Source organism: Anser cygnoides, chromosome 15 (genome assembly GCF_040182565.1).
Source record: "Anser cygnoides isolate HZ-2024a breed goose chromosome 15, Taihu_goose_T2T_genome, whole genome shotgun sequence".
NCBI lineage: Eukaryota > Metazoa > Chordata > Aves > Anseriformes > Anatidae > Anser > Anser cygnoides.
Genome location: NC_089887.1, coordinates 4,686,640 through 4,707,694, shown reverse-complemented (window position 1 = coordinate 4,707,694; position 21,055 = coordinate 4,686,640). Strand labels below are relative to the sequence as shown.

General features: G+C 36.5%; 1 protein-coding gene and 1 long non-coding RNA gene across 6 annotated transcripts in view; one reads left to right on the top strand and one right to left on the bottom strand.

Annotated features, from left to right (window-relative positions):
- The window catches only part of SDK1 (sidekick cell adhesion molecule 1), a 393,312-nt gene that overhangs the window by 19,361 nt on the left and 352,896 nt on the right, over positions 1-21,055 (top strand). For 3 of the 5 annotated variants that reach the window (XM_048061197.2, XM_048061189.2, XM_048061203.2), the window contains one exon: positions 9,901-9,984. The exons of 1 other annotated variant lie outside the window; for it this stretch is intronic. In XM_048061197.2, coding sequence (XP_047917154.2) covers positions 9,901-9,984 — 84 coding nt within the window. Of the gene's footprint in view, positions 1-4,239; positions 4,614-9,900; positions 9,985-21,055 lie in introns of those variants that run through there. One more of the 5 variants, XM_048061214.2, reaches the window with a different exon arrangement.
- Positions 1,597-6,698, bottom strand: LOC106032070 (uncharacterized). Its single transcript, XR_001204628.3, has 3 exons — positions 6,449-6,698; positions 1,990-2,144; positions 1,597-1,736 (listed from the first exon to the last, which is right to left on the bottom strand). It is a non-coding gene; the product is annotated as an uncharacterized lncRNA (long non-coding RNA).

Sequence of the window (21,055 nt, the reverse complement as noted above, 5' to 3'; positions counted from 1 at the left end):
GACTCCTACGGTTTTTATGGAATTTGTTAACCTAAAGTTCCCCTCTTTCCCCCCTTTTCCTTTGTCTTGTTGAAATGTCTTTCTCCACAGGAATCTGGATAGAAAGAAATAATGTAAGAATGTATTTTATTTGGTAGTTTGTGGGAATAATAATAATAAAGTTAAGTCTGGCTTTGTGTTTTCTTTGTGTTGCAGTTCCATTAGAAAAGCTCCTAATTAATGTTTGTGAATTTAACAATAGGTTTTACTTTACTAGCCTAAAATGTTTTTGGGTATCCATTTGTAGCCTGAGGTGAAACCATATCAGGTTTAATGAACCCAGTAACCCTGAGCTACTCTGGTGGCTGTTGGTTGAACCAGGTATATCAAATTTGAATAGATCTCATGTTAGAAAATACAGAAAATTAGACAGTTTCTGATTGCCATTAAAATAATCTTTCTCTCCTTTCAGTTTCTGTCGTTTTAGAATCTGGACGAAAACAGTGCATGGTTGTCTTCTGTCAAAAACATTCACATATATACCATGTTTATCTGAAATACTGATTATCCTTAGCCATTTTTCCCCCTAACAATTATTTGAATAGTAGTGGCCAATATGTTTTCTGTAGGTTAGGCTATATTTAAAATTAAGTTGCCTTGAGATAGCGGATACTTATTGGTACTATGTTATAAGCTGTGTAAGCTTAATTTTGTACTACATAGTTTATCCATGTCATTATCAGTACTAGAAACACAGAGTAACCTTTACTTGTTATATATTGAGCATATTGGTAAAAAATACTTTAATGAGTACTTCTGTGATTAGTAGTTGATGAATCAATCCAATGATTTTGGGTCATTTCATCTGTCTGCTTCAGCTCCTTCAAAAGGAGTTTTATAATTTATTCCAGAAATATAATTATTAATCTAAAGTTAGTGCAATTAATCTTTAGTCAGCTTTCACATTTTGAAAATGAAAATGTTTGTCAGAGAATTGTAAGTATTTTTTGTGAAGATTCTTGGATAACAAGTTATGTTCCTACTAGGCAAAGTATATATTTAACTAGCATACTGTTTCCTCTGGCAAGCTATTTTGATATTGACGTTAAATTAGGTTAGCTAAATTATACATTATGACCAAAGGCAATATAACAAAATACATGTGGAATACATTGAAATACATGTTAGTCCATCAGCTTTGTTGAGAAATATGTCATGGGAGGTAGACAAATAATATTCTGAGTTTATTGCTGCTTTCAGAGTTAATGACCATAATAAAGGTAGTTTAGTTTGCTAGTTATCCATTAGTTTTGTTTTTAATAACTATTTTTTTTTTTTGCAAAATGGTCTTCTGCTGAAAGCACATGCTTTTAATTTTTCATCTTCAATTAGCATTACTTTTCAGATTTTTACAAGGGGGGTATAAAGAGTGCTGGTTGAAAAAGTTTGTCTAAATGAATTCAGATAGACAATTCTAAATTTGCCAAAATAGGCTCATGTGAAAAATACCAGATCTCAGTTAGAAACTTAGAGTTATTTATATCATTCTTGTCCCACATAGTTTTGAACTCGGAACATTTTGGCCTGTTGTGACCGTTACCAGGCTGACTTCTGTCTCTTCAACCAGATGGATTATTGTTTAGACCATGGCGTTACAGGTTGAAAGGATAAATTACTGATTGTTGACTTCCTGCTCAATATCAGGTGTTACTCCCTCCCAGATCTTTCCTACGGCATGGAATTTAATTTCTTTGATCCTGTAAAAGAAAAGTAGAAAAGCATACTTTAATTGGAAAAAATGGTTTTACAAATAAAAAGTTTTTTTCATATTTGCATTACTTACAATGCATTTTTTTTGTCTTATAAATATGCTAATCTTTACAAGTTGCGTCTGGTATGACATATGGAATATAATTTTGTTTCAGTTCTTTGACATCAACCTAGTTACTGTTACATGAAAATGTAGGATTGGCAGGGAAAATTAGTATGTTCATTTGACATGATTCTTACAAGACTTTTGAGAAGTATCCAGAGTATTCATCTGTATTATAAGTAGACAGCTGTTTGATGAGGACTTGTAGAGTCTGTTAATTGTATGTTTGTTCCTTTTCAGACAGCATTTCTTTTGGGCCCATTTGGTCTGATGGAAAATCTGCAGATAAATACTTGTGAATAAAAGAACAAAGCTCAGTTAAACATATGTTTATATCTGAAATATTTTTATAAAAAGAGGATATTTACCTCAGAAGTAATTAAGATGATTTTCTTAGGGTGACGGAGCAGTGTCAAGTAAAAAAAAAAAAGACAACAATGCAAAACAAGTTGAAAAGATTGCTTTAAATTGCTCCGTAATTTATCAGTCAAAGCTTAGCCACACATAAGCACAATATTGTATTGGGAAATGAAGCAAAATTAAACAATAAATTCATCTCTTAATTACTATTTTTTTTACTAGCATAGATCCAATGAATGAATAAATAACTGAACTAAATAATCTAAAAAAGCCCAGGGGGAAAAAAAAAGTTAATTTTGTTGCCATGCTGCTATTTACATGGAATGAGATTATTTATTTATTTTTTAGTTTAGTGTATTCTAACTTTGTGGTTAATCTATCTCGGATCCCCATTTTACATGACTGCACAGAGATAACTTACTTATAAATAAAAAAAACTATGTCAGGTAACTCGGAATAGTCCAGCAGTAACAGTGCAGAGCTTAATTTGGTAACACTTTTCAGCCAGAGAAGTCCCATGTTCTTGACCCTACTCTCAGGGTCATGTTTGCAGTTTAAAATAGAAGTTACAAAAAATCCATAGTCAATATTGGAGGCAGGCATAGGAACCCAAGACTACTCCCTCTCCAGAATTTTCTGCTCAATATTACAAAGAGCTCCAGTCTAGTTTGCGTGTATATGCTTTTACCATTTCTTTTTTATTCAGTGATCCTTCTCTTTGAGTATGTACATAGGACAGCTTCAACTGCATAACAGAAATACTTCCAGCCTTGTCCTGTGGCATCCTGCTACAGGCATTTTTCTGGGAACAGGATACAGGAATTTCAGATTTGAACTCCTTGTGCTGAGGGACATGACCAAACTCACATTTTGATATCCTGGAGATAAAGATGCTGTCCTTGGAAAAACTGGTGGGCCTAGTTTTTTGTGCTGAAAGGCAATTGCAGAACCTAATACCACCTCTGTGCTGGTAAACAAAATGGACCGGGCCTGTGCTCTGCACCGAGGCCACATGGCATGATACAACCATATGTTGCACAGAACATAATATGATACATAATAGGATAGAATCCATATATTAAATTCTTTTACCTACCAAAACAAGGTGAACAAATACATGCAAACTGTATGTCGGAAATACGTCCTAGACACACTAACCTGAAGGCATGTTCAGGCACTGTTTGGAAGACTAATAACTAAGAAGTTGTACCCAAACTGCGCAAGCAGATGTCTCAAAGTTAGGTATAGCATAAACCCTTTTGTGAGTCTATCTTATATCTTAAATGTTAGAATATATTAAAAAGAGAGGTGCTTTTATTGTTAAGTACTTTTTGTTCAAATTAGAAGCAATTAGGTTCCGTTATGTGGATACTTCTGCCTTTTCTTACAAACGTTGCTCCATCTTAACAAGAGATAAGCTCATTAAGCCAGGGAATGACAACTATAGGCTGTTTGACTTGACTCTTGGTATTAAAGATTTCTTTGCTAGAAAAAGATAATGAAGAACATTTCCAAGAATTAATTTATTACACTTGGTTTTGGAACGTTGATTTGATTATGATTTTAATTTAGCTAAATTCCATCCCCAAATCATTGAGCAAAGATTCCATACAATTTTATTAAAACTAATGAAATGAATGCTCTGTTTATAGGCCCAATTCAGTACGGTACTTCAGAAAAAGCTTAATTTCAAGTACATGAGAAGTGATATTATTGGTAAGTCAAGCATGCTTTATCTTTCTGAAGTTGGATCATCATTTGTATTACAAAAAAACCCCCACTCATTTGATGTCTTTCATGGTGAAAAGTTCTGTAAATTATTCTTTGTAAATGGGAAACATCCTATTAGTCTTGCTTGGCTTTGCTCTAGATTTAAAAAAAAAAAAATTAAATAAAAGTGAGATTTTGAGTAGTGTGTAGAATTTCTTGTACTTTTGAGCCATTGAGCACAATTGTTATTTGTGCAAAAATGGGCAGGAACATCACTAAAGCTTTTTTTTTTTTTTTTCTTCCTAAAGGTTTTGCCTCCATAGTAAGAGAGTCTTTTCTTTTTTTACACTGAACTCTCTACTCCAATTTCGTCTTAACATGAAGTGATCTGCACTTAGGAGGATACAAACTTCAGCTGATGATAATTAACAACTATCTAGGGGAACACATAGACTGTTAAGTTGTGGCTGTGGTTCATTTGCCAACTTTGCCTCTCTCAGATGAAGATTAGGTGTGTTACTGTGTAACTGTCAGGGCCTGGAGGACATTAATTCCAAACTGCTTTGATGAGCATCACCTGGGGTCTCCACCCCCCACATCCTCTGCCCCCAGAGTCCAATTTAGCCTCAGGGCTGGTGGCATAGTCCTTGTCTGAGCTCTGCTGTGGATGTTCCTTGCATCAGGCCTTTGGGTAGGTGACTTGTCCCCTTGGCTGTGTTGTTTGTGTCTGGTTAGTGCTGTTTCTGGCTGTATCAGCTTTTGTTTCTGAGGGGGCTCTCTGGGTATTGTTGTCTCATGGCTTGGTTAGAATTATCAGTGGGTTCTCCTACCTGCACCTGCATCTGCCTGCTGTGCCCCTGTGCTGGGGGCTTGCAGCCAGCGCTGGGGGGGTGCTGCTTGTGCTGGGGTTGCCCTTGCATCTTGGCTTGTTTTCCATTTAGGAAGAGCCAGCCCTTGGTGCTGCCTGTTGCTACTGAATATTCAGCATCCTGCTCCTGGATGAGTACCACAACGAACAGACTTTCTTAGTATCATTGACCAATAGTTTTATTCCTGTCCTCTTGCCTCAGTGGCAGGAACAGCAAACGCAGCTCTGTGGCACGGCTGTGGTTTCCTGGTACCAGTACGCCTTTCCAGCCACTCACCTCCACTCTTCAACCTCTTGGTTGTTGGTCCTTCTTGCCCGCCTTCCCTCGGGATCGTGATCTTCCCTAGTAATGCCTTCTTTATCATTGCTTTAAGGTTATAAGACTTGTCTGATCATCTGCTGCTCTGTGGCTGAATTAAATATGCTTGATTTTGAGTGTGTTTTCAAAAGGTAAACTAACTAAAATGCAGTGAAAAGGTAAAAGGGTGAGTGGGGGGTGGCTAGAAGGATGGTTTTGAGGTTCAGCGTTATATTCTCCTGGGCTATGGCAGGATCAGTCATACTAGTATGATTCTTGACAGATATTTATTTCATGTTCTTTCTAAACCCTTCAGTAAGGGAGATTGCAGAGGCTCTGTTGTCAGTCTCTTCACTACTTAACTATGCAAGTTGCAAAGACTATTTTCCTGAGCTCAGAGTCTAATTACTTTTGTTGCTACTAGTACTCTAGATTGCTCAAGTAGATGGTATTTCAGATACCTGCTATACAAAATCCTTTTCCATTTCATGGTTTTGATGACCTAGTGCTTCTTGAATTGAAATTTGAAGAGAATTGCGATATTGTTTATTAGTAAAGTAAGTGAAAATCCAAAATGTGTCCTCAATAGATTGTTCAGCCAAGTTTTGGGAAGTCATGAGAGTGCTGTAGAGGAGTTAACAATTAGGACTTTGGTTAATTAAAAGAAAAAAAGGCAAGACTTCCTGTAATCTTGTACATCTGCAGCCTTCTGCCAGAGAGGGGGTGATGAAGTTTTATACTCTTTTCAGAGTTGAATCTTTTCAGTCTGATATGTTTTCTGTATGTAAAGTACTAGAACATCACTCTCCTTTCAGGGATCAGAAATCAGAATCCTTCAGTTCTGAACTCATGTGCTGAAAAGCATCAGCCTGCCCTGCCCGTGGCAGGGGGCACTTAAGAGAAAGTTCAGCAGGGAAGGAAATAACAATTTTCTTTATGGTGATATTGAGATGTAAAGCTGAAATTTTTAAAGTGTTCTACTTTTTCTGTTTTCTGGAAAGTGAAGTTTGCAGCCCAGCTATTTGGTCAATGTATTGAATTGTAAATAATGTAGGAGATTTTAGTGTTCAATGCAAATTTTGCCCAAGCCATGCTTCCTATTTCAATGTTTTGTTACCTGTAGGGTTTAGTACAACCCCCGCCCGGAAGTAATTTTTTTGTTAAATAGCTGGTTTTACGTTCTCCAAAGAAAGCTGTTTGGAGAAGGGCTGGAGTCTTCATTTAAGGAGACATCAGAAAGCCAGAGAACCAAGATAAGTTTGGAATCCTACATTCTAGAGAACACTCAAGAGTAGGAGGAAGGTTCAAGGGAACTAGCAAATGGATGATCATTGTTTGCTTGTGTATTCATATTTCATACCTTCCTTAATGTGGCTGTTCCTCAGCTGGGAAGTTGTTTTGTGCTTTAGTTCTCAATTTAAGTTAGAGCATGCGAGCCGTATGTTGGAATGCCCCTGGGTTTGGAGCTCGGTGTGCGCGTTGTGTTGGTGTGCGTGCCATTCACCGCCCATCCGAGGGGCTAGGCTGCGAGCCCCGCACTCGCACTTCTGCTAAAGGCACTCAGAAGTCCTGAAACTGTCAAAAGAAAACGCACAGTTACTAGTTGTAGGAAGCCCGAAAAGCATCCGAGGCGGCGGCGCGATGGGTGCCGGCCGGGGGAAGCCGGAGCGGGCCCTGCCCGGAGCGGGCGGGGGGACGTGGCCGTGCTGCGGCCGGCAGCGCCACCAGAGGGCGCCCGAGGCCCGGGCGGGCCGCGCAGGCGGGCTGACATGGCGGCCTCGGAGCTGGGCCCCGCGGCCTGCGCCCTGCCTCGGGGAGCTCCGGGGCGCCTTCCCCTCCAGGGACGGGTCGTAGGGGCTGGAGTGCAGCCCAGGGGGAGGCAGGGCCCTTCCACGTAACTACGGAAGGGTGTTCTGGTTGATAACTATGCACCGCACGGCAGAAATACGAGGCTGTGCTTCAAGTTAGGGAGATGAAGGGTTTTGTGTAGTTTGTGTGAGTGGGAACTTAAAATCTGAAAGAGGTCTCCTAAGATAATTTCTTCTTTTTTGAACTGTGAAATGTATCCATCTTTTACCTTTGGTCCAAGAGCAGTATAGACTAATCCAACACATGAACCAAGGTAAATGATTTCCATCATAAAATAATTTTTTAATTGAGGAATGTGTAACCTGTTGAAGGATTTGATGCGGTAGGAACTACAGAAAATTATCTTGGTTACTTGGTAGCTTCTTGGCTGTCCAGCAACCTTCTTGAGAGAAAAGGATCCCCAGAAAATGGCCTTTATGTTTCAAAGGCAATAACATTTCAGGCAAGTTGCTCCACTACATCCACTATACAGCTGAGGTCCCAGTAACTTCATCAGGGTCAGAGTTTTATTGCAACTTGGCTTTTCTATTTTCCTTCATACATTTCTGACAGTTCGGATGAAACACACTGAAGGATATGGTTTATTTGCCTGCCTATGGGTGTCAAAATGAGAAAAGGTGCACTTGGAAAAGTGAAGCTCAATTAGTTGAAGATTTTTTTTTTTTTATTGATGGGCATCGAAGCTGTGACTGAGAGAACCAACCATGAGAACTTGTGTATTTATCTGAAGTGTTTCTGAAGATTGAGAAGAAGCATTGCCAGAGACATGACTAATCCCCAGTCAGAGTGTGCACAAATGTGCACACATACAGCAAGTTAAAGCATTTGTCAGGATAAACAGTTGCAGCATCAAACAGCTTTGCTTCATTTGTACATAAACATTTTAATTATCATAATGACATCGGGTAGCTTTAATAAGATTTACCTTTATATTAAAATACTGAGAAATATATTTTCAAACAAATTTTGACAAAAAAAAAAACCTTGAAATTTGAGTGCAATACACAATTAGTGTGCATTAGAATTTGGAACTGTGACGTATAGAAAAGCATTATTTAGTGAAGAACTAAGATTGAGCAATTCAACATCATATACTTCCTCTTTTTTTTTTTTTTTAAGTTAACAGTATATTTTTTTTAATCCCAATAACTTTGTTTTGTCATCTAGTTCTGTTGTTTGTTTAACCTCATATAAGCTTCCTATCTTTTATGTACTGGACATCAAGTGTGAAACTGGCAGTATTAATGAAGTGCAAAAGCTAATTTACTATATTTTGTCTGAATTTAGCCTGGCGCCCACTCAAGTGAGGAATTAATCTTGGATATATGATGGTATATAATGGTATTGCGCTTGGGAGCAGTGCAGTTACATATCTCTTTTATTTAATTATCATGTCAAAGAGGAGAGCGGTCTCCCTTTTCATGTGGTGTAGTAAGGTTATGTCTTGAGTTTTCCGTGCATACAAAATGGAGCATAATTTTACTGTAGGATTGAGAAATCAGGGGACAGAGCACATATAGTGTTGGAGCAATGTGAAATTAAATTTTTCAATACAAAAATTTCCACTTGCTATTTGAAGATGGAGAGGAGCTGATAATAGTTTATTGTAACGCCAAGGATGCAGAAGTGAAGATAAGAGACAGTCTAGAAGAGCATAATAGCTTGTAATTAAAGGGGGAGGGAAAGATAAGGAAAGAGACTTGGTTCATAGTTCTGGGATCTTTTCCATATTGCCTGTTCATTTTGTGTTAACAGTAAGTGTCCTCTCAAACTGATTGGGACAATGTATTGGAATGAGCACTAGTCAAAATGTCCTGTATAAAAATAATTGGCTAAATAACACGTTGCATGCTTAACAGCTGTTTATTTGCCTACAATTAATATTTGTAAGAATTATTATTTTTTTTAATGTACAAGTTGTTGCTAATTGTGTGTGTGGGGAACTCAGCTTCAGGAATGCCACCAGACTTTTAAAATAATGCTTCCCAACACTTTGTTCCAGAGTTCAGATGGACAGCTAATCTGTGTTGAGGTCCTTCAAAAAATATGCAGAATAATGCTGTACAATATCTCTACTCTTTATTCTGTTAAATCCTGCTTTAAATTGTTTGGATGGCGAAGAAACGTGGGGGGAAATTAATTTTACTGGTGCTTTCTATTTCCCCATTTCCTGCAAACATCCATGGTAGTCACACCACTACTTATTCCTGTGCTATAGGTGACTTTTCTTGTTGTTGTTGTTACATGACAACTACCCTTTTAGTTTAGTTCAATTTAAGAGTTAATTTTGATAACTGGAAAACTCTTGTGCGGATAAATGATGTGATGCGTTTCATTCTTACTTGACTAATCACTGATTAAAGGTGAAGGATTTTACAACTTTCACATTTCAAGACTGTCCTGAAGACCAGATGGGGCAGTGGGTTAACTGTGCTATTAGATCACAGGAATGGTTATGCATATGCTTGTGATATCAGTATTTATCAGTTATAGACCTAAGGGAGTCAGTATGTTTGCTGAAGACCAAGTGGCAGTGCTGGAGTAGAAGCTGAACCCTTCCCAGCTGCAAGAAGTAATCTCCAGCCTTTTGGCCCTCTTGTACAAGGAGGTTGGTGTGCACTTAAACAACCTAAACAGTGGTCCTGGAAGAAGTTCTTTGCTCAAGTTCGTGATTCATTGCAGTTGTGTGTGTAAAAGAAAATAGAAATCATAGGTAGAAGAAAGAAATAGTCGTGGGGCAATATGGCTATATCCCTGGCAGGAAGTTATTTGGAAAAAGAAGCTAATTTCTAATTAGAGAGACTGAAGCTCTAAATGAGGACTGCAGTTTCTTTGTTCTGCTCAAGAAGAAGATACTTGATGTGTATATATGCTGTTCTTATAAATAGACAATTGCTTCACAAACATATCTGACTCATCTCAACAACTTCTTCCTGCTACCAGAAACAACAAGGGAAGGAATACCCAACCATACAGGAAAAGGGGGCAGCTATGTACTCTTTGAGCAAACATCCACTTCAGAAGAAAGTAAGTTTGTTGTGATTTACTAAGTATCATAGTTTCCTTTAGTAAGTAACCTAGTTTCCTCAGACTGATGCTGTCTGACATAGCTTCAGAACTCAGGAATCAAAGAATATGCAATGTCCTGATATAAAGATTTATAAATCTGTAGAAAAATGTCGAACTTTATTCTCACTAACAAGCAGAGAAAGATTTGAAATCTTCTACTGTCCTTAACAACAAATCTTGCAATAGCTTTTCAGCTAGGTAACCTACAGTTCTGCAAACTGGTAGGCAAAAATAACAGCTCATTTAGGTGAGTTTTGACTTCTGATGCTGAAACAGATGAAGTGTTACTTAGTTCGAAGCTTAATTGTGTTGTGAATACATGAGATATGGGAAAGCACTTGAGGTAGTGATTGCATAGATAAAACACAGTTGCAAGCCCCTTTTCTCATTTCATAACCTTTTCGGTCACAAGGTATCCTTAGGCAGTTCAGACTAAGTGAAGGAGCTCTTAGTTTGGATGTTAGGAGAAATTTCATTACTCAAAGGGTTGTGTGGTATTGGAACAGGCTGCCCAGGGAAGTCACCATCCCTGGAGGTCTTCAAGAAATATGTAGAACTTAGTAGCATGGTTTAGTGGTGGACTAAAGTACTAGATTAAGGGTTGGACTAGGTGATTTTAGAGGCTTTTTCTAACTTGAATGATTCTATGATTAGTACCCTATTTAATGATAACTGAAACAGTAGAAGACACTGCCTGGAGTACAAGCCTATGGTTCTGGGTTAGTTTGAGAGCCAAACTTTGTGTATTTGATTTTTTTTTTTTTTCTGGAACCTGGAAGACTTTGCACACTATTGAATTTTAAAAAGATAGGGCAAAAGATAGACTTAGTTCAGTCTTAAAGCTAGTGAACTGTAACAAATGAGAATAGCTAGGCTTTGTACACCCAGTGTTCAAGATCTTCAGAAGACACGGGAGTTTATTGCATCCTCTATGTTGAAATGTTCCCTACTACATAAGTAAACATCTTCCCCATCTGCTCTCTCAGAAAGATGATGAAATATGAAGTCAAAAATAATAAAAACAATGCCATTTATTTAAAGATGCTTAGGAATGTGTATATAATTTACTATTCTGTACTCTTTTGAGTTGGTCTGAACAGTAGTTGTAATGCTGGGGGGGAGGGAGGGAATAGAAGGCAAAACCTTGGGGGGGGGGGGGGGGGGGGGGAAACAACACAAATGTCCACAAGCAGTATTCTGATAGTAATCACATAACATGTCACTTCTAACACTTTTTATAAGTTTTCTATTTAGTTTATTCTTTCACATCAGAATTGTTATTAAAATATCATACTTAGATCATTCATTTCTTAGGACCATTCACAGCAGTGCTGGTAGTAATCAAACAACAATACATTTTGTATTGACCCTTTTTAATATAATTACTATATTCCATGAGTCAAGTTGCAAAACTGGTAACCCTTAAAAATAGTATCCAATAGAAAAGTTAAGGAAAGCATCAGTTTCAAACTGAAAACAAAGTTTGTTTTGCATGGCTTCCAAAGGTGTTGCTTGATAGCCTAGTCATTAGAAGAGTAAATCGGTTTCCTCAGTGCATGGGTTTTGTGAAATGTTATTTTTCACCATGGGAATTATCAGACAGAGCTGCATTCCAGACAGCTGGGCAGATGGTTCTTTCTTTTCAAACTGGGTTGTGGCAACAAAGAGAGACAGCTATACAAATGTTAACCCCTAAGGGATAGAAAAATCTCTGTCAGTCCCTTCCACCCCTATACTGCATGTTTGAAAAGAAAAGCAAAATGGCAAATTAGACCTAATTACCGAACAGTATTCTATTTTTAGAAATGTAAGTTTCCAAACATAGCCTTAAAAACCAACAACTGTTTAGAAATATTAGGCAGTTGATTACCTGTCGTTTAACATGTAGGTAATGAAGTACAAAACCTCAAATTGCCTTAGGTCAAGTATGCATCAATTGCAGCATCAAAAAAATGCTAATATATACGTAAGAGAGGCAGTTCATAACACTGCAAATCTGTTTTGTGCCTGGGCTGTAAATATTTTCTGGTTATAATTAATTTGATCTTATATAAATTAATTCAATCTTATATATTTACTAAGGTGGGAAGTTTGAAGCCTATTGCCTAAAAATAATTACTTTAAGAATTAGTCATTAAAAACTAAGAATCTTGGAAAAAAATGTACCAAGAATTACAGAATATACCTTTGAGTGTCAGGATTTAGTTTTATTTGTAAGACTATAATTTAAAAATGGCAATTTCATTCTTTGAAATTTTTTGGCCTTTAAGATGTTTCAGATTTTGTTTTGTTTCCATTCTAATGAACGTTATCATTGTTCCTAGTTTAGAGAATACAAAAAAAAATGGTAGAATTTAGAAATGTAGTCTGAAGAATCTGAAGAGTTTTTTTTGATTTTTATTTGTGGCTAAATTCCTATCTCACTGGAGTTCCTCTGAATTTTGTTATTTATTTAAACATGGCAGATAATCTTTAACGTTCCCCCGCATATGTGCCTACAGCACCTATATGTTTATATCGGAAATGCTAATAAGAAATGTGGAGTTGAAGAAGTAGGAACAAAAAAAAATATATTGAGAACAGAGTTTGAGAATCTGGGATATTTCAGAACACTTAAACCCTACACTAGTAACTGAGTTTCACGGAATGATGTCTGTGCGTTTTGAGGTCACAGGATAACTTACTCCATCACAAGTACTAACTTCAGTTTGTGCTTGTGCTTCTTCCCTGTGCATATGTTGATTTTTGTCTCTTTAAGACTATGAATATTGGCCCAACAATAACAGACTGAGAAACTCTAGGAATCTGTTTTTTCCAGAATGAGGCAAAACTTCAGAAGTCAGAATAAAATAGAGAGCACTTAGAGTTGGATGGTATTGCAGTCATGCTTCCTTGGTTTTCATTTCATTTGAGAGATATCAGTCTTATTACTATGCTAGTTGTCTGATAATAAGAATTCCATATATTAGCCTATTCAATTTCCACTTTCTACATCTCCTATAGCAATTGCATATTCATTCAAATTTTTGAAAGATAGACTTTGCAGGGTGGAGAAGTTATTTTTGTATTCAGATGCTCATGTCATAATTTACTTCTTGAAATGTTTCTAATCTAAACTTAAACCCTGAACTTTTAAAACAAAAGTTATGTTGATGAAGAAAGTTGACGCTTCATTTGTTTGCAGTGTTCAATTAATTGAAAGTATAAATCTTTGACTTACGCTGCTTCTGTCACTTTGGATTTAGCTATTTAGCTCAGAAATAAATAAATAAGGAAGACTGTAGGTGTTGTGAAGCTTAAAAATAGCTGCGGCTAGCTATTCTAGGTTAATTCACAGTAAAAAGCTAAATTTAAAATGCTAAAAAAAATAAGATGGTATGGATAAATTGCAAAGTAAGCTTATGTAAATGTTACTTACTGTTAGTATGATGGAGAAGGGTTTATTGTTGGAATTAATGATTTGGATAGAAGCTCAAGTTATGTATAGATGCAATAAAGTTTTTTTGAAAGACAAAATCTAGTTAAAACCTTATTTACAGAAAACTGAAGAACACAACTGACTTCTGGTTTTAGCTTTATGTTGGTTAGTTTAAATTTCATCCTTACGCTTGTTTTAATGCTTCGTTTAAGTTTTCTCTCTTTTTATTGCACTTATTTCACTGTTATTATCACAAATATTTTTTTCCCTTTTTTTTGTTTCTGGATTCCGCTAGCCTTGATAACAGCTATAGTACCCTTAGTCCCTCTAAAAGTTAATATATGAATTATAATGTGCTAGTAATTCAAGATGACGGGTAGAATGTGAAATCCAGGCAATTAAATGCAAGAAACATTCTGTATTGCTAACGTTCCTCTACAGTGCTTGCTTTACACCTCACTTCTTAGCCTCATGACTGTATAGCACAGGAGGTAATCCTGTAGCGTTTGGGTGGTTTGGATGTCCCAGCTGCATCATGTGTGATGTGTAGCCCTGGGATTGCTCAGTCAGCTCGTGGATAATCTAAATTCCAAGTTTTTCAAGAAAGTGAACCAACGCAGAGTACTGAGGCTTGGATTCACCTGGGGCCTGCCCACAGGTGGTCTTTGTGGGTTTCACAGCCTTTAATATTTGACTGATATGTTTTCTTCTTACCAGACATTTTTACCTTGGGTAGAGTGGCACCTGTCCCCACTAGAACTCTATAACCCTCAGTAAAATCTCTGTAAAACTTCCCTCCTTTGCTAAGCGTGGATGGTCCACAGGCTGGCACCGCAGCTCACCACAGCTGTAATTGTGCACTGGGGCTGAAAGCACACACCAGAACTGGACGTTTTCCGCACCCATGCGGTTACTCTTTCAACAGCTCTATCCTTAATAGCCTCTTGGTTATTTCACCTTGATAAATTATTGTTTTTGGTGGTGGTGACTTTTTTTTTAAGTGTAGTCTCTTTTCTGCTCCAAAACAAACTTGAACACTTGCTTATCTTGCATCGGAATGGGTCTGGGCAGACCAGGCCATGCATTAGCTCTGAGATGATGCAAATGCTCTGCCACCATTCCAATTCTTGCTGCAATTCTAATAGTCCCATCAGAATACAAAGAACAGGAAGAGGAGGAACACCTAAGGAGGCTAAAACACTTTCTCAGACGCTTTTCTTTCAGATGGTCAAAAATTGCCTCTGACAAGATGATATATTGGGGTAAATATAAGTGATTGTTGTGTACACTGTTACCGCAGTAGTTACTGTACTTTTTTAATTTGCGTATTTTTAATTTACTTTTGGAGAAAATGAATCTGAAGTGTTCCATCAGCTCATTTCCAATTTTATTTGGTTATGTTAGTTACAACTGAGAATTCATATTTAATGTAAGACACATCATAAATACTAATAGATTTGTTCTGCTAGCAAATATTTCAAATCAAAGTGTTTGAGTTTTGGATGTGATTATATTCTCTCTTGAATACATAGGAACAATTATGCGTTATTCCATTTGAAACACTGCAGAAATTCAAGTATGAATAAAATAGACTTAATGTAATATCAAACATATTATAGAGAAGTATTTTATTTAAAAAAAAAAAAACACCTGCAGTGTTAAATAATTTTAATGATCAGTGAATCTTTGATTGTTTTGGACACTGCTGCTTAACTGTTTTTATTTAGACAGCCAATTTGACATTATTTTTGCCTGCCTGCTCATTTTTTATTGCAAAAATAATTTCTGCAAACTTCTTGTCAGCATGTTTTGATAATACATTCTGAATTTGATTTAACTCATGGTAGCAGTAACTAGTAGCTAGCCTTTTCTTTTGCTCTCCCATTTTCAGTCAATTTTCTTCTTTATATATAGTAGATCTGTTGGCTGTGAAAGTGCCTCTTTAAGACGGAATTGTCAGCTTGCTTACACTTGATCTTTTCCTCTCCTGGCCTTGGCCTACAGTAAAGTAATCTCAGATGAAATGACACCGGATAGTATTCTTTACGTATTTATGTTTTTCATTTCTAATTTCTGCAGTGTTTTTTATGCTCTAATGCTGCAAATCTGTGAATTGCTCCTGTTTCTGTTGAAGTAGAATTTAGGCTAAGTTTCTGGTGAAATTAGTTGGGGCAGGGCAGTGTATAGAAATTGGGGTAGCTTTCTCTACCTGGAAGAATAACTTCAGCACCTGTAGCAATTACTAAGTATAGTGCCTTCTGAAAGGAAGAAAGCACAAGCATCTGCTTTCTAGATGATCTTCAGACTCTTTGCTCTCTAACCTTTCACTTGTCTTCAAGTGTTCCCTACTACAAGCCATAGTTTCTTCTTTTTACTGTGTGATGGTTACCAAGAGTGTCTTTGATTTCTTTGTTATATCCTAAAACATTAAAAAGTAGTGCACGTTGTTGAATAGAGAAAGTGGAGAACTGGTCCTAAATTGTGCTGCACAGTGGCCTACAAAGGGGTGGTTAGAGTTATGAGCAAGGTGGTGGTGGGGTGTGTGGTGGTATGGTTGTATGCTTGCTGCACTGAAGAGAAAACATGAACCTCTGTTTTCTGGCTGTCAGTGGTGGGGCAAACTGTTCCACGATGCCTATATCTGGTTTGGGTAACTCTCTGTAAGCTTCTGATTCTTGATTTTTGAGACCCCATTATAAGAGCTTACCCTTAACTTCACTCAAATAAATAGAAATGCTCTTCTTGAATCACTTTGATTTGTGGTTCACAATCCAGTTAGAAACCAATTGGAAATGATAACAGTTTTTATTTCAGACCTCTAGTTAAAAATAATGAGTAGTTCATCTTACATTCTTTTGATACATGTATGTGGTGTTTTTTTAATAAAAAGGTTGAGTATTGTAGCAGCGAATGATGGCTGATTGTACTGTGCAATAGAACTTCAATCTATTTTATTTCCACATTTGAGAACAATGCAGAATTAGGACTGTTGCTTAGAAAAGTTTATAGTATACTTCTGAATGGGGGAAAATGTAGTTCACCTGGTGACTGCTGGCTTCTGGGGAGAAGGCTTGGCCTGCAACCAAGCCAGTGTGTTGTATTTCATCCGACTCTTTGCAACTGGGAAAGCGCTAATGAAAGATTTTTCCAGTACCTTTAGTTTTCTGTAATCAAGATGTCATATAGACATCTTACCTTTATTTGGATAACTTAATATTAAATCTCCTTTTTCTTGTGCTGCTTTATTTAGGACTCTTGGACTTTCTAGAGATGGTGAGCTACCTTTTTCATTGTAAACAGATTGAACCTTGATAAATATAAAGGGAGATCAATGTTTTTTAATTAAAAAAAAATGAACTGTAAAGAAAAAATAGACGAAATTCCCACTGAAAGAATAGCAACTTCTTGGACAAGGGAGAGTTTTCACTAGGGTTGTTCTCATTTGTTGCATCTAAAATTAGGGATCTAGAAAAGAACTCAAGACTCAGCTACGTTTCAAAAAATATTCTTTTTACCTGCTGTTAGCGTAAGTTTATGGAAGCTCACATGTACAACGTATATGTTCAAAACTCTTTAAATTCCCAAACTGGTCAGCTATGAATGGCTTTCAAGAGGATCCAAAATGTTAAACATCAGAGATGCTGACAGACAAAATTGTTCATCTAAAACCTGGGTCTTAAATTAAATTTTGAGAATCTTGTTGCTTTGAGATGCTTTTTTTTTTAAAGTTATGTCATGGGTGTGAATTTTCCATATGAGTGCCTTTTCCCCTTTTTTAACTTTTAATGATGGAGAAGAAAGTATGGAAATCCTTGTAGTTTACCACTTCAGTAAGTGAGGTAAACCTTATTCTCTTGTGCAAATGTCATCTTGTGCTAAATTTCTAGAGTTTTGACATTATCCCCAAAAGCGTTTCTCTCTGGGTAAAATTTTCCTACTTCGGCCTGTCTTCTGAAATGTTAATGGTAAAAGCAAGACTGTTTCTGAGCAACAGTTGACCTCTTAAAAATACAGCTGCTTGGGAAAAAAATACCCAATAAAAGCATCTTGTGGAGGGGCTAGACGCATCAGAAAATACCACTGGAGTAAGAGAAAATGTCAGTTCTAATAGCACTTTGGTTTTACTGGCTCCAGGTCCCTATATTTGCTTCTGAAGTCTTATGCTGAATGGTGGAGGCACTGGATGAGAACGTGAATATTGCACTAAGGTGTTCATTCCCGGAATGAATAGCTTCTGGTTATGTTCTTTGAGGGCATGTCTATGCAGCATTCTGGTTTATCTGTAGATAACGAATCTGAACACTGCATGTTGTCCTTCTTTGGAAGCTTCATAATGTTTCAGCTTTGGAAAAAAAATAAAGAAAATAGTAAGCATGCAAGCAAGTCTAAGGAGAAATCCACATAAGCTAAAAGGAGATAATGTAGAAGCTTAGGCAAAGAAGTTCAGAATGTGTCGTTAGAGATCTTCCTTTCTTTGAAAAGCCTTTTATTTGAGAGCAGTACTGCAGAAATTGAGTTCTCAATGAATACACTGATGGCAAAAAGTTGATTTTGTTGTAGTTAATATTTAAAATCACACATTTCAAAATGAAGATACTTGCTTTACTCAAGTAACAAAATTAGATAAAACTGGTAAGTCTTAGCAAAAGATACGATGATATTTGCAGAGAGAAGGCTTTTCTCAGAAGAAAGCAATCTGACAAGAAAATTAATTCATCCCAGAGAAGGAATCATGAGACACTGGCAGCAAACTGCCTCGAAAAAGCGAGATCTTGAAGACGCTTCATTTGCAGGCAGTGAATCTATTCAACTAGGCTGAGTGCTTTGTTCTTGCAATCAGAGCAGTCCTTAGAAGAAGCTAAGTAGAAAGGAGAAATTCACCAAGTAGGGAACAATCTTGCTAGGTGAAGTCTTTCTCCTTTCTGAAGTGCTTGAGTGTACAGTCAGGGAGAGAATAGTCCAAGAAATAGATTTTTGAACAACAGAAAAACAGGGAAGCTGTCTGAATTCCATAGCTGTTTCTCCCACCTCTCATTCCTTTCCATTAGCTCAGTAGAAGACAGGCATAAACTCTCAAGTGCAGAATTTCATTAAGCTTGTTTGTGCCAAATAGAAGCTCAACACCTCGGTAGAACACGTGCAAACATCATCGGTCAACAAGGAATTGCAAACACAATGATGTATCCTGAGTTCTATGAACTGTAGTATCTCGCCTCGTTTAGGAGTTGAGTGCTGCTGGTCTTTAAACCTAAAGTAAAATGAAGCTGTGTAGCCAAAAAGAATAATGTTAGACGTCATTTGATTTGCCAGGGTTGTAAGATTCGATTCAAGCCCTGTTGTACTGTATGAATCTGATTACTTGAAGGTGACACCAAATACGTGATATTTTGCTACATGTGAGTGTCATTTAGTCTTATGTTGGTATAACTTAACTGATTTGAGGACATCAATTTTTATCTAAAGGTGCAAGAAAGGGGGGGAAATGTTTGAGTTTAGTACAATCACACTAAAGCTATTAAACATTTTTATAGAATTTAGTGATTATGGATTCATAGGAGTATAAAGTTGCTGATTTCTACCTGCTGGCATTGTACTTTGTATTCTAAGGTAATAAGGAAATAGGCTTTCTGCCTTAACATTCTTTACATTTATGAATATATATATAAATGAATGAATTTTAGTGGCCTCTACAAGGACAGTGAAGAGGCTATGATAGCATTGATCCGGGGACCTCAGAGCTTTATGGAAATGTTATTTGATGGTATGCGATTAAAACACAGACCTTAGGGCTAGAGTTTGTGGGAGGTGAAGTCAAGTTTCAAAGACATAAGAGCTTGCTTAAAATATACAATCAGTACTTTTTGTGAACTTAGCACTCATTTTTCCTTGCTTGTAGTCCAAACTCAATAATATGATGAAAAAAATATTGTTGAACGTATCATTGAATTATTGCTGCTCACGATTTATTGACACTCAAAACGGCATCTATAAGTCTTCATCTGAAGACTACAGTTCTTTATATAAAATAGAAATTTCTTATTTTTTTATATATAGTTTGCATATTTTAAATCTCTTACTCTTGAGAGAGTGGGTAAATTTTTTTTGACTCACGCAAAGAGTCATTGCTGCTTGATAAGTTTTCTACATGATAGTATGCTGAAAACATCAGTCAAAATCATGGTGTTGTAGATGTCAGTAATATATGAATTATGCATTTTATTGTTAAGTGGACAAGTGCAAAAGGCAGAAAAAATGGTGAGGATCAGATCTGGTTATATTTATAGCACAAAGAAAATGGAAACTCTGAAATGAGCAGATGTAGGCAAACTGAAAGGTCACAGGATAAACTTAAGTTCAGAAATGTATTGCCTCTCAGCAAAACATTTCATGGAGCGTTTACTGAAATAGCTTTATTTCAAATTGAACAATGAAATTTTTATTAGCTACTAACTCTATCATGCTAATTAGTAACTCCTTACTGGTAAAGTGATTCTCTAAGTCAGTCTGTCAGTTTGCACTGCCTACTTAATGAATGATCCTTAGAAGTACATCAGATTAAAGTGTTGGTTTTAAGTACTTAAAAAATACATGCTCTTTACATGTTTTTTCAGATTTTGAAAAATCTGAGGCCAATATACCTCATGCACTTCAATCTTAACTTTTAGATCAACAAAATAACTAATAAAACAGTCTTCAACCTTTCTGTTAGTAAGTCTTATTTTGGGGCTCAAAAATCAACATAAAACTTAGTGAAAATTAATCATACTGTTTGACCAACTAAAAAACTGATGACCAGAAAGCTGGAGAATGCAACTTAATTTTTTTTGCATAAATGCTATAAACACAATACCCTTTTATATTCCAGAAAATAAGGTGTCTGTAGTAAATCATTGACCCTTGTATTCCCAGGCAAATATCTGTGTAGTTGATACTTCAATTTTAATTATAGTAACACAGTAATTTTTCTCTTACTATTATTTTAGTAGTACCCCAATGATTTTCTTATTCCTGTAAGGGGGGGAGAGTGAAGGCTTTTATGATTGAGTCTTTTTCTTTTATTTTTTTAAATTAAAAGAAAAGATGAATAGGTAGCAAACTAATAGAAAGGGCAGCGGAAAAATTCACGAGAGACTTCCTGTCTCTCCAGTCTTTCAATGTAAACTTATTGATTTTTCTCAAGTTTGCATCTTCAGCTAGAGAGCCAGATGTCATCTTTACATAATTATGTATGCATCTTCTAATTTATTTCTGGAAACAATGTTAACTACAAGATTTAGTTCTTCAGCTTCACTATATGATGTACTAAATTATATATTCATAGAGATATTAAATTTAGATGAATGCTTTCTCTGGCTTCCTTTACCCTTGTTTAGACATATTGACTGCTCTAGGGCCTTGAAGGTACTTGATTCAGCTTTGGAGCAAGTACTAATTTTCAGAAAACAAATTGACAGGTAAGCATAAAATTAATTTTCTGTATTAATTGCAGAGGGTCAAAGTCTTGCTGATATAAATATAGCATTATGCAGGATCAGGATTCCTCGGCTTATCCTGCTTTTTTTCTTCCTGGAATTGTGTTGCTTTCATTCCCCCAGACAAATATCTATACAT